Source organism: Benincasa hispida, chromosome 3 (genome assembly GCF_009727055.1).
Source record: "Benincasa hispida cultivar B227 chromosome 3, ASM972705v1, whole genome shotgun sequence".
NCBI classification, from domain to species: domain Eukaryota; kingdom Viridiplantae; phylum Streptophyta; class Magnoliopsida; order Cucurbitales; family Cucurbitaceae; genus Benincasa; species Benincasa hispida.
In genome coordinates, this window is record NC_052351.1 from 25,789,375 (window position 1) to 25,808,361 (window position 18,987).

The 18,987-nt window shown below is 29.3% G+C and overlaps 1 protein-coding gene across 1 annotated transcript; it reads left to right on the forward strand.

Moving 5' to 3' along the window:
* The first annotated feature begins 13,733 nt into the window (after window positions 1–13,733).
* On the forward strand, window positions 13,734–16,401 carry LOC120073385 (BES1/BZR1 homolog protein 2-like). Its single transcript, XM_039026216.1, has 2 exons — window positions 13,734–14,204; window positions 14,736–16,401. The coding sequence occupies exons 1-2, from the start codon at window positions 13,980–13,982 to the stop codon at window positions 15,468–15,470; spliced, it is 960 nt and encodes a 319-aa protein (XP_038882144.1). The 5' UTR covers window positions 13,734–13,979; the 3' UTR covers window positions 15,471–16,401.
* Window positions 16,402–18,987: the final 2,586 nt, after the last annotated feature.

Consider the following 18,987-nt stretch of genomic DNA (forward strand, 5'->3'; position numbering starts at 1 on the left):
ATAATTGGGCCATTGGCTTCAGCCTACGTTACAGTTGGGCCTCTACCCTCTCTTTCCCTCGTCCATGGGCTCAGCCCCCTATTAGAACTTAAAAAAACTCATATTTGTTAGTTAGAAACGTATATAATTGCAATGGGTATCACTTTTGGGACTAATAATTAAGTATATAACAATATTATTAAAGAGCTATAAAGATAGAAAAATTTATTCGTAATAGACTCCTCCCAGCAATATAGTGTATCATTGATAGACTCCGATAACTGAATTTAATTTTTGCTATATTTACAATTTCTTTTGTATTATGTTATACTTTGAGGTTGATTGTTATATTTCAACTGTCTGTTTTCTTTCTCTCTAATCAATTTTAGAACTTTGAAATTATTAATAAATATTTTAACTTTCAATTTCATTGTCTAATTATTAGACATAGAATTTATACCCTTGTAATATAAATTAAAAGTTAATGACGTATTAAACATGTTTGATTTTTCATTTTAAAATTTAAAGACTAAATTATTGAACTAATAGAGGTAGCACAAGCGAAGAACTAGATACAAAATTTATTATTTTTTATGCCAAAGAAAGAAAAAACTAAAAAAGACAAAACGAATAAATTTTTTAACATCATTATTACAATAAGAAATTAAGGGTTTGTTTAGTAGGCAATTAAGTTCTGTTTTATGTTTTCAGTTTAGCGAATATGTGTTTAGTTGGCTATCTAGATTCTATTTTCGAAAATTGTTTCTAAATTCTGTGATCCAAATAATGGAAATTCTAAAAATATATTTTTTTTTTTATGTTTTCAATAGACCCATATTTTGAATTCAAAATTTAAAAATGTATAGTTATATTAAGAATGATAAAAACAATACACAATTATACTATTTCATGTTATAAACTCAATTGTCTTTGTTAAATTTAAAATATGTAGTATATTATATATATTATATGATATTACACAATAATAATTATATAAAAAATTTAACATAAAATAAATTCAGAAATTAATTAGTAATGGTTTGTATTCAATTTAGTATTTAGTGAATAACTAATTATATTTTCACTAATTATATTTTCAATCACATTTTAATAAAATCTATTTAAATTGTAATTTACTTTCTAGATATGTAATCAAATACATACTAAAAACATGAAATACAATTATATTTTCATTGAATCTCTTATTTTCAAATTCATGTTTTTAGATCGTCTACCAAGTAGACTCTAATTAATCTGGAAACAAAAAAAAAATAGAGACCCAATAAAAAACAACACTAGAAAAGTCCCTCGTGCCAAGCTCGTGAGAAGAATTTCACTCCCGATGCACAAATAAAAACTATTAAAAATGTTTAGATGATGGAATAAACACCCTTCGACATTTTATAGAGTTGAGAACTACATTTATGTTGTAATAACTAATAAGTATATATATTTTAATTTAAAAGATATATAAGTTGGTCCTTTACTTTGATATTTATTAAATTTTTAGTTGTACGATGAAATGTTTTAGTTGATGTATTTCAATGAGTGTTAAACTTAATCCTTTGATATTATTTTTCATCCAAATTTAGCAAAGTAATAATAATAGTAAAGGTATAAAATAATTTTAGTCAATTTGAACATTACTCGGACCATTAGTTCGGAGGTTTATATCTTTACCCAACATCTTATTAAACTATATAAAAAAAAACCTAAATTTATATTTTATTGAAAATACATAAACCACATTTAAATCAATAAAATCCATTCATATAAATGCATAAATTCGAATCTAATTTAGTAGATAAGATATTAATTATCATCTTAAATATATATAACATAATTTGTTTATCTTTATCTAGGAGTGTACATAGGTTGAGTTGAGAGTATTTTTTTGGACCAAACGAAAATTCAGATTGGTTGGGTTACCAACCCAAATAATCCAAATAAAGTCTTAACTCGACCATTAAAAATTGGATTATGTTGGGTTGGGTTGTCGGATTATAGTTTTTTTTGTTTTAATTAAAGGTATACAAATTTATATATAATAGATTACTAATAACTAAAATCTCATAAAATTTAAATATTAACTACTAAATATTTATGATATTTATTGCAATATCTAAACAAATATCAGAACAATTTCAAAAGAGGAATATTAAAAATTCACAAATACATCCATATAATCAAACTTTAAACAAATATATATATATATATATTATAGTTGGGTTTAGTCAACTAAAAAAACTCAATCCAATTTAAATTTTATATTTTAAATTAGATAGTCTGGATTGTAAAGATGCTTACTTCTATCCTAACAATGGTCGAAATGAGGAAGATAAGAATAAAGTAATAATAAATAATAATATTTTTGAAAAAGGTATAATCACTGATTATTTGTTGGTGGTGTGGTGGAGCAATGAGCAATGAATATTGATGGAGGGGATGAGAAAAGAGGTCCCCCACGTGGTTAACGTAACGTCGACCAAGGGAGTTCGAGTTGGGGAAGCGACAAGACAAGATGCCCAGATGGAGATGTGGTCCCCGGTGAGGACAAAAAAAGCACGCTTCCTTGTCTGTCTCCTGCACGTGCGGCTACGCCTTCTGACTCGTGACTTGTGACCTTATAAAAAATATTCATATCTCCCCTACCCGCACGTGCCCCATCCTTCTCTCTACACGCTTCTCCCCCCTCCCCCCACTTTTTTATGCTTTAGATATTATATTATGCATTTTCTGCTCGTTTTATTTTATTCCAATTCATGTATTTCTAATCGTTTGTTTCTAATTTTTATACTTCAATAAATTATACATTTAGTCAAATGTATTTTTTTAATAAAATTTTCAATTTAGATTTGATTTGAGAACTATTTGATGTTTGATATTTTTAGTTTTGAAAATTATATTTTAAACACTATTTCTACTTTTTGATTTAATTTTTTTTATTATCTATTGTTAAACTATTTTTAAATACGATCAAAGTTTTAAAAATTAAAAGAATTAGTTTTTAAAAATTTTGTTTGTTTTTTTAGAAAGTACCTAATTCAAAATTTAGGCGTCTAGTTAAGAATTATGAAAATCATAGTAAAGAGGTTGTAAGATAATAAACATAATATACAAACACACATAAAAATGGTTATCAAATGGACATTAATCATACAAATATTAAGTTTTATCAAAATAAATTAAATAATGATAATAATGATTTAGGAAGACCATATGGGATTATTTTTCGTAATTTATAAATAAGTTATTTTTCAGAAGAAGAAAACAAAAAGAAAAAAAAAATTGCATGGATTAATTCTACAATTAATTAAAATTTATAGATTAAAAGTAGACCTTTAAAAATATAGCTACCAACATTTCAAATATATATATAAATACATCGATGAAAATAGTATTTTTTTTCCCTAAAAAATGGTATCTTTTTAGCCTTATTTTATTTTAATGTATTATTATCTATCCCATCTTTTTCATTTGAGGTTGTATCTTTCATCAGATAATAAATGGGTGATGTTTTACATGCGACATCTAAGTGGCGAAGATGATGATAATACATTCGTCAAAGTATTATTTTCATCATTTTACTTTGAATTTTGTTCTATTTTTATTATATACTTTTTAACTATTAAGTGGTCAATGTTTTTCCATAAATTTTTTAGTTAATCTTTATCTTTAATCGGTTAACTTTTGAAGAGAAAAAAAAACTAATTTTTACACTGAAATTTTAATTTCACTAAATTGTACATCAAAATTTAAGTATAAGTGTTGCAATCTCACGTTTAATTTTAAAAGTGTAGCAATATTTCTAAAACATCTTACGTTCAAAATATAATGGACAAAAAGAATTTTTACATGTTCTCACTAATTGTAATATGTAGCTTTTATATATATAGCAAAACGACATTAGCACAACTTTGTTGTTAAGAATTGTGAGTTTGGAAAAAAGTTGTTTAATTTTGTACGTGAATCAAACTAATATTTAACTTGATATTATTGAAATTAGTGAATAATGAGATTTTTGCATTACTTTTTAATAAAACTAATTGGTGGATTAGCATAAATTGAATACATGTTAAAAGTATATTGCAACATTTATCTTAATTATTAGTCCAAATGAATGGAAAGTTTAAGGTGAAATTGGATGCAACTCAAGAAATCAAGAGGAAAATTTGATTTTTTTTTTCTTTTAACTTTTCCAAAGCAAGTTTTGTCATTGTTCGTCTTTCTTCCACAAATTTTATATAAATATTCACATTGTATATTATCTTGAATGGAAATTATTTTCATTATTATACCAAGTTCGATAAAAATTAACTCCAAGTTAATGATAAGAATTCATTTTGACATTTTATTAAAGTACATGGATTATTATTTTATTTTATAAAAATATCTCAACCTAACATGAATACTTTTTAGTACAATAAATGTGAGGTATAAAAATTTGAACATATTTACTCAAAGAGCGAGATCCATATCAATTATAATCGAGCTATACCTATTTATGTAGTTTGTATTAAATGTGAATACTAATTCAATAAAGACAAACATGTCTTCACATCAAAGAATATGCATCACAACAATTTTACTTGTTTACTTGTTTGTTTTAACAAGTGAAGCTAGTGAGTAATTTTTTAATGCAACAACTATATGGATGATGGATTGTATCTTTGATTTTTAGAGAAGAAAATTACGTTAATTTCACTTTTTAATTTTGGAGTGAAAATTTTGCACCTTCCATCTTTGAAGACATTTTTTCTAATAATTTTTTTAAAGGCTCAAGTTTTATAGTTATACATAGCTATACTCGGATTACAGATATTAATCGCATATTACTTAGTATTTTATTGTTGGATTTAGGTGCCTTATCTTATATTTATTATAAATATATATTTTAATATAAAGTGGCAACTAGCAAATCTTCAGTGTTCCCATTGAGATTGCACCACATGTGTAAGCATCCATGAAATAATTTTAAATCACTATATACATAATTAATAAATAATTTTACTTTGGAAGAATCAGTACTTTATGAATTTTTTATTAATTTTATGGTAGAATATTACAATTCGATGAGATATTAATAACTTTAGTTTTTTCCACAAGTTGAACACCGTCAAAATATTAATAATATTCTCTAATATCACATGTAGTTTAAATGATTGGATTTTTAAACTAAACTTTTATTTTTGTAACAATTTTTTATAAAAAATCTCATGCTTCCTAATTTAGCTATCTATTGTGCTTAATTTTATACATAAATATATCAAACATCGATGAAATGACATAACCACATTTATTTTGAAAGCAATTGATTAACCACATCCTTGAAATTAAATAATTCATCTATTAATCACATTTAGATAATAATTATAGGATTCATTTTCAAGCTACAATTATTAAGTGCAAGTTGTGCGGTAATGGGAGGTGTTTAATTTAAAAATTCTAAAAATTCCAACTGAAATCTACACGATATCTATATTATGTGATATTTCCTACATTACTATGTCATTAACTATTATTTGAAAATAAACACCGAAAATGAAATGACTACATATATCCACGCGTGTAATTGATGAGAACAAATGACACATTTGAGGATAGTGGTCCCTAATGGCACACATGGGTATATTAATTATGAAAAATATATTTAACATTACTATAACTAATATAAAGTTCTCCCAAATCTACCATTCGATGTCAATTATTTTAGTCACAGCTAGCTATAATTTAAAATGGCAATAGACTCATTAAATATGACAAAGAGACAAATAGTAATATGACTAACTAAACAAAATTAGTAATAGTGAATTACTATATAGCATACTATTATTGTACATTTATAGGTTTTCTCTATTAACCATTGGTGGCTTTAGTAGAATATTTTTTTTTGATAGTTATAGCAACTAAATTCTAAATAATAAAAGAACACTTAAGAAGGTGACAATGAAACAAATATGATATGTTTACTTCATCATTAGGTGATAGATCTAAGTTGGAGATGCAATATGTGATTACTTTAGCACCAAACTTCCTAGCTAAGTGTATTAGATCTATATTTTTGAAACCCGTCTTTCAATCTCAAAACAAATTTTGACTCAAAAAATCTATGAGTATCACAAAAGCTACATAAATTCAAATCTACCCGTCGTTCACTTGCATAATCTGAAACATATCTAATTCAATATAATCTAAGTTACAAAATACAAAATTTAGACTTTTTTTTTATGATCATTTGGTATATTAAACAAAATTAAACGTAAAAACACTAATTTCATCTATGAGTTTATTTGTTTTTCTATATTATTTTTAACAATATTTTCAAAATTCATGCTAAGTTTCAAGACTATGTACATAAGACTTCTAATGTATATTTTGATAACCATTTATTTGTTTACATTTTACTTTTTACCCAAATTTCAAAACACAAGTACAATGAGTAAAAATAATACATATAGTTATTAATAAAAAGTGAAATTAGTATTTATAAAACTTAATTTCATCATTATTTATTTTAGAAAAAAACCTAAATTGGTAATAGAGCTTTTGATTTTGAGTAGAATTTCTAATATCTTGATTGATCATCTTGATTAGTTAAATTAATAGTGAAGACTTCAAATAAGGTAAGAAATAATAATTTTATGGACCAAAAATGGATAGTTATTAAGAAATAATATTTAATTAGTGAATGATGTATTTATGGACCAAAAATATGGGTGAAAATAGAATTGGGATATTGAATTGTGATTACATACAAACAGTAGGTGTCCAAAATGGAAATTGGAGGGGAGCATGGAGGAATTAATAATGGTGGAATTGTTTTTTTTTTTTTTCTGTTCTTCAAAATAAATAAATTTAAAAAATGTGGAAATTTTGTAGGACCCCACAAGCGGTGGCGCCTGATCCACTACAGCCTATACCATAGCTTGGCTTCTTCTTTTGATTCAGACTTTTGGTCAATTATACACCTCCACCTCCTACCACTCTCAAATCATCATTCAACACTCTATAACACTATTTCTTATATATATTTCTTTTTCATCCTTAAACCTAGAGTATTTAATTATAGTCCTTTTATGTATAAATAAAGTTAAATGCTATTTTATTAGTTCATGTATGTTAATATTTATTCAATTTTAGTTATTGTACTTATAAATATCAAATTCTACTATGAACTTTTACTGAACTCAAAAATTACTTTTTCAGAGGTTTTTTTTTTTAAATAGAAATTGCTTGAATAACAATAATAATTTTCATGTAAGACAATATAAAATGGGAATGCATTTCTAAAAAGTATAGTAAAAATTATGAATATATAATAAAAATTGTTGAGAAATAAACAATAAGCTAATAGAAAAATACAATAATTAAAATTGGACATTTGAAAATATAAAAACTAAAATTTAGCAATTTTTGAAGTACATGAATTAAATTAATATTTTTATTTTGTAAACAACTTTTATATATATAAGATTTTAATGATGAGAGTGTAAGTCGTAAAATAAATGTTGGATTTACAATGAAATTATATATATTTTTTTTAATTAAATTATAATTTAAAGAAAATCTACTTGATCAGAGTACTTTTTAATGTAGAGAGCTTACAATTTAAGGATTTAAACAGAATATTTAAAAATATAGGGGTTAAAATGTAATAAGATAAAATTTTAAGGATGACAATGAAATTTAAATTGTGAAATAAGCTAAAATCCAACGAAATAAATAGAATGCCTTTGACCGGTCTAATTGTTATTTTCTTACTTGATTTCCGAAAAGGAAAAAAAACGAAAACTTCAATGTCAGCTTTGCCTCGAAATTTCTCACGCTGCAATTTTGAGGAGAATTATTCCCATTTATTTATTTATATTATAAATATTGTGATAATTGATGTATGCTTATGTTTAATGTCAATTGACTATGTCTCGTGTCCTCATTTCTCAAAGTTTTATCCACGTATCTCAATATTACATATTATTAGTTTTCATATAATCCCACTATTGGATAAATTCCATGAAAATTGGAGAAAGTATAGAATTTAGAGAAATTTCTTATTTTATATTTTGCTATTTTATTTTATTTATATATTATCTTATGATTTAATATTATTAATATAATATTTTATTTATTTTAATATTACAATTTATTGGTATTCGTGTTCCCCTTGTACTCTTTATGTTCACGACACGTTATTAGTACGAACTTATTTCATTTCTCCCATCGAAGGTAGGTCATAAAGGTATATCGATTTTTTTCTCTTCGTTATATTAATAAATTAAATAGTGTTTTACATATTTGATATATTTTAAAATTATAGTATAAATACAATATTTTGTAATAATGTTATTATGAGAAATATTATAAAATAAAAATTGGTAGCATTTGATATCGATGATAATAATTATTTGTCGAAATACACCTGGATGCCATAAAAATGTAATCATCATAAAACAAATTTTCTTCCTAAAACTCGTCGTAAGTGGATGCACTTGTGGCTATATAGTTTTAAATCAATATGTTAGATAAGATATTTTTCTACATTTCGGATATGTTTCTCTAGTAGCAATACCGAGAGAAATATTTTAGAAATATTTTGCACTCATTTGATGTTTTCCCGTGGTTGAATGAAATAACAAGTTATTGAGTAAAATAATTTATATGAATCTCAACCACCTAGAGCAACAACATTCCTTGAAGTGCATGTTGCAAATTATAATAATCGTAGATGAAAAATTGTGAATCTCGACCAACTAGAACAACAACATTCTCTAAAGTAAATGATGTGAATTTTAATAATATTGTGGTCAAGGTTGTGATCGTAACTGTGGTAGAGGAAAAAATTATTATTTTTTTGTGGTCGTCATTCTAATTATTCAAAATTTAAAAGAACCACACAAAATGATGATTACAAAAGAAAAGTTCCACAAAATAATAGTTCAAAAAGTGTTTAAAATAAATGCTTCCGATGCGGAATGACTGTGCATTGGTCACATATCCAGATGTCCACGGGGCGAGGCAGGGGCGGGGAAGCCCTCCCCGTCCATGTCCCCGCCCCCTATTCCATTCCCTATCCTCACAGATTTTTCCGTGAAGAAAATTTCCCACCATTATTTTTTTCTAATTTTTTTATTCCAATTAAATATATATATTTAACAATTCCTTAAGTATATCCAATACAATTTGTATTTAAATAAAATATTATCAATTTTGGTAATAAAAAAAATACATATTCAATTTAAAAATATATAATTAAAATGCTCAATTCTCGTAACTTTTATAAATTAAAATTCAACAATTAGAACATCATATCTTAAATATTATAACATATAAGGAATTAAAGTAGTAAAATCTTAAACTTAAATAATCAAAGCCTTCATAATTATCCTAACAAAATCTACAATATTAGTGTGTGTATATATATATATTATAAACTTATAATTTATATACAAGAGTTGGGGCGGGATTGGGGAATATATTCCCCGTCCCTAACCTCGGATTGTAAAAGAGGAAAAAAATTCCCCACTCTCTCTCTCTCCATTCCCCGTATATTTGGGAATTTCCTGACCCCATGGGTTTCTTTGACATCTCTAATCGCATACTTGTTGTACATGAAAACACTTAGACGATATTTTGGGCAAGGAGTTAGTTACTATAGTCCTAGGTTATAATAGATGATGTTCGGGGTGTAGATTATTTTAGTTTGGTTATAATAGTATGTGTTTGAGGTGTAAACTATCTTAGTTTGAGAAGGAAATAGTAAATATTGTCGTAGAGAATAAAAAAACAATGGATGTAAAGTAGTAAAAATTATACCAGATAGTAAATACTTTAGTAAGGGGTTGTGAAATAGTGTTGACGGTAGATAATTGGGGAATACAAAATAGTATTTACGGTAGCAAGAGGTGGTTATTATAATCCTACAATAATTCCGGCCACAAACACACCTTTAGGGAGTATTTGGGGCAAGGACTATTTGTACAAATCAATGTGAACTTAAAGTTCAGAAAATAATTCATTTGCAAAATATAGCAAATCAATTATCAGATGCATTTACAGATACAAATAAAGTAACTAGGCTACATATGACCATAAAAAATTGATATCGTAACACAGCAAGTTGTCACTAATGAGTTTGAAACATGTCAGAGACGTGGTAGATGGGGATGTCCATTTACTGGCCCCACGGGGACCCGCCCCAGATGAGGTGGGGAATCCTTGATTAGACAAATAATGGGGGAGGGAGCGGGGATAATTTTTTCCCCGTTGGCCAAATGGGATCAGGGACGAGGATTGTATTCCCTATCCCCGTTTCTGATCCCGTCCCTGCCCCGGTTCCCTGTCCTACTGTGATAAATTTATTATATAATTATATTTATATAATAATAATAATAAGTAATTATTATTATTATTAACCCATATTATGTTTATAAACAAAATATGAGTTTATAATAATAATTATTATAGTAGTTATAGTTGTTTTTCCTATATACTTTTTACAAAAACTGCGGTATAAAAATTAGTTGTTTTCTAATTTTCATTTTAGTTATTTTCTAATTTTCATTTCGATCTTTTCGTACTTTAATACATTTCTAAATTGTTTTAACATTTAAGACTTTCTACCTTAAGCCATAAATGTTGTAGTATTTAAATGGAAAGCTTGACTATGATATTGTAATTTAAACTTTTAGAAATCATAGGATCAAATTATATTTTTACACATATAATAGCATTATTTTATAATGAATTGTTATACTATTTTTTTTAATGACAAATTTATTGGAAATAACTCATTTAATATATATAATTTTATTTGGTTGAGAATAAACAAATTTGCTAAAAATGAATATATTAAAAAAAAACAAACGGGAAAATTTTTTCCGCAGGGAACCTGATCCCCACGAATTTTCCACAGGGAATCTCTGTTCCGATCCCCACGAGGAATTTTTCAGGATGGGGAATGAAATAAGGGGTAAGGATGGGGACGAGGAAGCCTTCCCTGTCCCCGCCCCGCCCCATGGACATCTCTAGTGACAGACCAGTGGGTTCCAAAGATAAAAATTCTCGAAAACGAAAAATAATTAACAATGAAACATGCTTGGTTGAGGATGTAAATACCTATGAATAAATCATCGACGTGACTAGTAATAAAGGTGAAATACCTAAAGATAATAATGAGATTTCAATAAACTATGTCATGACAAAAAAAAGATGGAATTGAACTAATGTAATTATTGACAACATTTTTGCACATAATGTTACTCTTGATATTATATTTGAAAATGAGGATCCCATACCAAAATATGTTGAAGAATATCAATATATAAAAGATTGGCTTCAATGGAAATAAGCTATCGAAACATAATTAAACTCACGTACAAAATGACAGATTTTTGGATCAGTAGTCTAAACACCATAAGGTGTCAAACCCGTAGGATATAAATGGGTATTTGTGGGAAAAAGAAATGAAAATAATGAGGTCACAAGATACAAAGCAAGACTAGTTGCACAAGGTTTTTCACAAATACCTGGTATTAATTATGAGGAGACATGTTTTCCAATGGTGGATGCAATTATACTGAGATATTTAATTGACTTGACTGTATATGAAAGTCTGGATTTGCATCTTATGGATGTAGTCACAACATATTTATATGGATCTCTTGATAATGATATTTATATGAGAATCCCAAAATGATTTAAGGTACCTAAAACATATACATCAAATTCTCGGGAATGATATTCAATAAAGTTACAGAGATCTATTCAATAAAGTTACAGAGATTACTATACGAATTGAAACAATCAGGACGAACGTGGTATAATCATCTGAGTGGATATTTATTGAAAGAAGGGTATCAAAATAATCCAATATATCCGTGTGTTTTTATAAAAAAAAATCACAATCATGATTTGCTATTATAACTATATATATTGATGACTTATAATTAAAACTACTAAAGAGCTTTTAAAGACAATATAATATCCTAAAAAAGAATTTGAGATGAAAGATCTCGGAAAAATAAAATTTGCCTTGGTTTGCAAATCGAGCATTTAGCAAATGGAATATTTATTCATTAGTCAACTTATACAGAAATTTTTTTGAAAATATTTTATATGGACAAAACATATTCATTAAATATTTCAAGGGAAATCCGTTAATTTGATATTAAGAAATATATATTTCGACCTCGAGACGATAATAAAGAACTTCTTAGTCATGGAAGTACCATATCTTAGTGCAATTGATGCACTTATGTATCTTGCTAATAATATAAGATCAGATATTACATTTTCAGTAAATTTATTGGCTAGATATAGTTTTTCTCCTACAAAAAGATATTGGAATTGAATTAAGGATATACTCCGTTATCTCCGATTAACAATTTATATGAGTTTGTTTTATTCAAATAAATCAAAATTTGATTTAGTTGGTTATGCAGATTCTGAATATTTATCTGATCCACAAAAAAACTATATCTTAAACATGTTATCTGTTCACATGTGGAGGATTTGTTATATCACGACGATCGGTATAACAGACCATAACAACCACTTCTTCAAACCATACTGAAATTATTGCAATTCACGAGGCAGGTCGAGAATGTGCATGGTTAAGGTCAATGACTCAGCACATTCGTGAAATGTGTGACTTGTCTTATAATAAAAATCTCCCAACAATATTATACGAAGTCAACAAAACTTGCATAACCCAAATCAAAGGAGGATATATTAAAGGAGATAGAACAAAACATATTTTACCGAAACTTTTATACACTCATGATCTTGAAGAAAATGCAACATCACTGTACAACAAATTTGTTCGAAGGATAATCTGACAGACTTATTTACAAGAGTATTACCAACCACAACTTTTGAAAAATTGGTGCACAACATTTGAATGCGACGACTCAAAGATCTCAAGTGATGCTTTCGTAAGGGGAGTAAATATATTCTATCATTTTAGGAATATGTATTATATTAAATATGTACTTTTTTCCTTCAGTAGTTTTTTTTCCCTTGGGTTTTTTTTAGGAAGGTTTTAACCTATATTTCATATATATATATACGAACATTTAAAGGGGAGTATTACAAATATTATAAAAATAGATGCTCAATGCTTAGTCTCCTAAAAACATGTGTCATTCTTTATATTGTTTATGTGCCTTGTAATAATCCATGCTTGGTGTCCACGTAAGTTCACATTCTACTTGCCATTGTGCCTAAAATAATGACATTTGGTGGATCTTAAAATTATGCACATTGGTTAGAATAAAAAGAAAATTTTATTTATTTTCTATTTTCATAAAATCATATTTTCTATTTTTATTGTTCATATTTTCATAAAATTATAATTTTAATTATTTATAAATTTAGTTATATTATATAAATATATATTAAATTTTCTCTAAATAAGTTGTGCTCTTCAATTTCAAAACAAATATATCATTTGTAATTCTAGACGTGTAAAATTTCGGGCATTTATGTATTAATCAATAAATAAATGGGAAATGAGGGGAGGGCTTAATAGGACATAGAACCAACTGATCCACGTGCCGTGACAGGAGTTTATACGAGGACCCACCAATGCGACAACTATTTATATTTTTTTGATAATAAAAAAGAAATTAAAACATATACCGAAAAAATAGTTTAAAGAAAATTTCGGTTGTCCGAATTCGCCAAAATACCCCGAAATAGTGGCTGTAATACCCGGATTACCCCGAGCAAAAGAAGAATCTAAAAGTGCGGTTCCTTGTGAAGAAGTTCAACAAAGAACGCGCTCTTCTCGTGAAGTTAGCTTGGTGGTGCGTTGCATTGCAGTACTTTTTTCACACGCTCTGTTTCTCTCTCTCTTTCCTCATCGAAAATTCGCTCTCTGATCGAGAACGAGAATAAACCCTAGGAGGCGAGAGAGAATGAGAAGAAGTTCCACGCCGGAGCTGGATTGCCGGAACTGAAGAACCAGGAGCTGCTGCAGAGATTTATTGTTGTCTGAAGAAGCCATGACGGGCAGAGGATCATCGGGAAGGACGCCGACGTGGAAAGAAAGGGAGAACAATAAAAGGAGAGAGAGGCGACGGAGGGCCATTGCTGCTAAGATCTACACTGGTCTCAGAGCTCAGGGGAACTATAAGCTTCCTAAGCACTGTGACAACAACGAGGTCTTAAAAGCACTCTGTAATGAAGCTGGTTGGGTGGTTGAGGAAGATGGCACCACCTATCGCAAGGTTCTGTGGTTTCTCTCTTTTTTGATCACTAGCTTTTGATTTTTCCTACTTTTTATTTGATTTTGGAATGTCGTGATCATGGTCTCTCGACTCTCTCCTCCAGATCCGTCTTTATTCGTGTTTCGTCTTTGGTTCTGTGGTTTTATTTTCTTAGATCTGGATATTTGGGGAATCGAGAATTTAGGATCTATTGTTTTGATGAAATGAGTAAGTGACGGAGGCCTAAATGAGAAAGTAGTGTTGTAATTTCCTCTTTTAGATCTAGAATTCTTAAGCAGTTGATCTGTCTAAATCTGCGAAGTTCTGTAATACGTAAGAAAGATGTACCAGTTCATTTATCCACCAATTTGTTGAGCATTAATTAGGTTTTTCATTTGTATCGTTTACCTTTTTGATGTTTTAAATGTAGCTCGTCTGCTGCTAAAGGTCGATGCTTGCGCCAGTTAGAGTGAAATGCGTTATCAGTTATATGATTTCAGCAATCTGTTTGATGTATTGTTTTCTTAACTTTTATACTGTTGCCTCGTACAGGGATGCAAGCCACCTCCGATTGATATTGGCACTTCTGCAAATATGAGTGCCTGTTCCTCTCTTCAACCAAGCCCACAATCTTCATGCTTCCCTAGTCCTGTACCATCCTACCATGCCAGTCCTTCTTCATCCTCTTTTCCAAGCCCAACTCGATTTGATGGCAATCCATCTTCTTATCTTCTGCCATTCCTTCAAAATATATCCTCTATACCTGCTAATCTCCCTCCTCTCAGAATATCAAACAGTGCACCTGTCACGCCACCTCTTTCTTCCCCGACATCAAGGGGGTCGAAGCGAAAACCAGACTGGGAGTCCATTCCAAATAGCTATGTAACCTCTTTTCGCCATCCCCTCTTTGCTGTCTCTGCTCCTTCTAGTCCTACAAGATGCCACCATCTTACACCGGCAACAATTCCTGAATGCGATGAGTCTGATGCTTCAACTGTAGACTCTGGCCGCTGGGTCAGTTTCCAGACTGTGGCACCTTCTGTGGCTCCTCCTTCGCCTACATTTAATCTGATGAAACCAGTTAGTGAGCAAAGCTCTCTCCAAGATGCAGTTGACAGACATGGAGCAATGGGCTGGGGTGCTACATCTGATAGGGGACGAGGCTCTGAGTTTGAATTTGAGAAATTTGAGAATGGCACAGTGAAGCCGTGGGAGGGAGAGAGAATTCATGAAGTTGGGGTGGATGATTTGGAGCTTACCCTTGGGGGTGGGAAGGCCCGTGGTTAAGCATCCATTTGAAGATATTTGTTTCAAGAACTTAAGTGCCTGCTCTTTAAAGGTTATTGGTTTATGTTCACAAAATATGTTTACTTTCTTAGTTGGACTTGCTCTTCTGCTACCATTAGACGATCCTGGTTTGCCTTCATTTGAACAGTTCCTTTCCCTTGGAGCCCTTGCAAAAGTCTGCACTTGTTACATCTTGTAGTGGAAGAGCAATCAATATTTGAGGCCCAGGAAAGGATAACATACGGTGGTGGAAAATGAGAAGAACAATGCAATTGTGATGGTTATATATTTTTCATTCCTTTGGAGCACTTTCAATTTTTTTAGGATCTTATGATCCTTAGAAATAGCCCACCTGTATCAGAAATTTCTTGTATATAGAATCTCTAATTCATCTTGCTTGGCATTGTTGATAAAAACCTCCATCTTTGCAGAACGTGAAAGAAATGAACAACGAACTGTGGGAAAGTTGTTATGAACATTGCCTATTTGCTTCCTGGTCAGTTATGGTTCATTCTATTTTCTTTCAATTCAATGTCAGTCGTAATCCATACTTCGGTAGCCTGTCTTCTATTGAGCTATCCCGACCCGAACACAAGTACCCCTTTTACAGATCTCGGATGTGCTTTGTCTGTTTAATGTTGTTGCGTCCATCCTTTATACTTCACAAATTGAATATCGAAATGCAACTATATTCAAGTGAATATTAGATTGAAAGATGTACAAAGAGTGGAGGGGCAATTCTGAAGAACAATCTTGAAATACAATGTATCTATGGGATTGAGCTTTTCTGCAGTGGTGGTGTGGGTCCGGCGAGCAAAGAATCCAGTGGCAGGAGGGGGGCCTCATTAAAAGGTTGCAAGATGAGAAGTCTGTATTTGGCCAGTAGATCTTTCCGTGTTGCTCTTTTTTGGCAGATTGTTTACGCACCGACCAAATTAATTCAATGACTTCCTCTCAGAATTGTTAACAATCTGCTTTGTCAATTTCAACAGAGCTGTTTCTGCCAAACGAACACGTTACTTCTTCATTGATTACTGATAAAGCCCTTGCTATTGCCTCGCAATTGCAAGTGCTTTGCCACCCCTTCTCATACCTGACATCATTCAGAGGTCAAGATACTGTGATGGCATCTTTAAACAGTGATATAGAAATAAGAACTGGATGACAAAAGAACATATAGGGAGGATGAAAAGTAGAGAGCCGTATTGTTTGTTCAATTATGGTATTTCAGAGGCTCCAATGACCTATTATTGCATAGTTTAAAGAAAGGGAACTCATCTCTTGAGGAATATATCAAACAATTTAAGGCTGTGTGATAAAACTAGTTGATACGAAGAAAGCTTTTGATGATTTGAGCAAGGTTCTTTAGTTAGAGGATAGAAATTACCCATAACGAATTCGATGTGCTTTCAAAAGCTACCTATTGGTTATGTTTTACAAATTCAAGATCCTTCAAACAAATGAATCACTCTCCTACTCAAAACTCAACCCAAAGTAAGTTCATCCAATGTCGAATTTGTCGCAAAACCGATCATACTGCATTGAAGTATTGGAATAGGTTTGACAGTTTGTATCAACTGGAAGACATTTCCAAGGCATTGGCTGCGCTCATTTTTGAAGAAACATTGTTTAAAGTTTAAACAATCCTGTAGTTCATATGGGAGGAGATTGGAGAACATGGTGTTGGATTCATGGATTTTCCTTCTTTTTGTCATATTTTGCTTAAAAGGTAGAAAGCATCTGATGGTTCACCTTTATTCAACTAGAATGTTAAAAAAATTAGATGACTTGAAAAACTTGATCAATCCAATCCGATCCTCACGGTTTGGGTGGAGTTAATAAGTTCTTTGGATTGAGTTGGGTTTAAATAAATGAAAATTTTATAGGTTCGAATCTATTATTAATTTTAAAAATATGTTTTTTTTACTATATATATATATTATTGACTTTCATGGTTTTTTTCCCATCAACTCGGAAACATAATTTTTTCTCATTTTGGAAAGAATCCAAAGAAAATTTTATCATATAGATTGATATTGTGTTAATCAAATATTTAATGGTTGATTTGAGTTGGATTGATTATTTAATAAAAATTATTTGAGTTGAAAAAAGGTACACTAACCCATAAATACCCCTAATCTCTCATAGTCAATTGCCCATTGACAATAACAATTTTAGACTTCTGGAATTGGGCTATAGAATTTTGGGTCACCACATATAGTAATAGCTCTCAAAGCCCAAACTCGTTTTGTGTATTGCGATTTGCAATCTATTTCCTTAAAAGGGATTTTTAACTTTCGTCATATATTTTCATAAATGTCTTTAAATTTGATTTTTTTCAAAAATATTTTTTTAGTATTATTTTTAGATAGTTTTATCTTTTTTATATTTATTTATATTCGTTATATATATATATATATTATATATATATATATATATAATAATACTATATATATATATATATATATGTATGTATATATTTCTATTCTCGAAACTATTTTATTGATAGAGAGAGAAAATACGTTTATTATAAAGAAATAAAATATATTTAATATAGTTTTTCTCATTTATCAATTGGAGAAAGAAAATATATTTATTTTAATTTTTTTTCTATTTTTCAATTTGAAAAAAATGCATTTAATGAAATTTTATTTTCTATTTACATTAATTTTCACATATCAATTTCTTGATTTTTTTTACGAATTAATGGTTATTTTAAATATACCTTAGAACATTTTGACGGATTCATGATTTTTTAAATATACCTTATAACATTTTGATAGGTATTTGAAAATATTCTAACAAATATATGAAATATACTACAATTTATAAATTAGAGATTGAGTCAATACTTGATATAAATCATAGTATAAACCAATATATGAAATATACGACAATATATAAATTTCTTTTACACCACAATATATATATCATAATAAAATAAGTCTAAATAAAAAAAAAACCCGTTTATATCAAATAAACAAATATATATACCACAATATATATCAAATTTCTAACAAAAGCTAAAAAAAGTACATATATATCACAGTATATATAAAAAATAGGAAAAAAATAAACTCCATCTTCACATGGGGGTTTATAATACATAACCCTCCATCTTCATATCTTATTTTTCAGCCATGGCCGCCACGAATCTCTCATCCCGTCATCATCGACCGAATTTGCTCAACCTGTCATCGTCGATTCACCCCACGCCATCGATTCGCCCCAAGTTGTTCATGTCGTCTCGTTTCGAGCCATCAATTCGTCCCACGCCATCGTCTACCACCTGCAACTCACACCATCGGAAAGAGAAAAGAGAGAGAGGGGGAAGGAGAAAAGAAAGGGAGGATGAAGAAATGAGTGTGAATTATGGGGGAGAGAATATATACTAGGGGAGGTAGAGTATGCATGGAGGATATATAAGAGAATATATGTTAGGGGAGGCAGAGTATGCATGGAGGATATACATATATATATTTTGTAGGTGAGGGCTAAATCATAAATAGCCATTGAT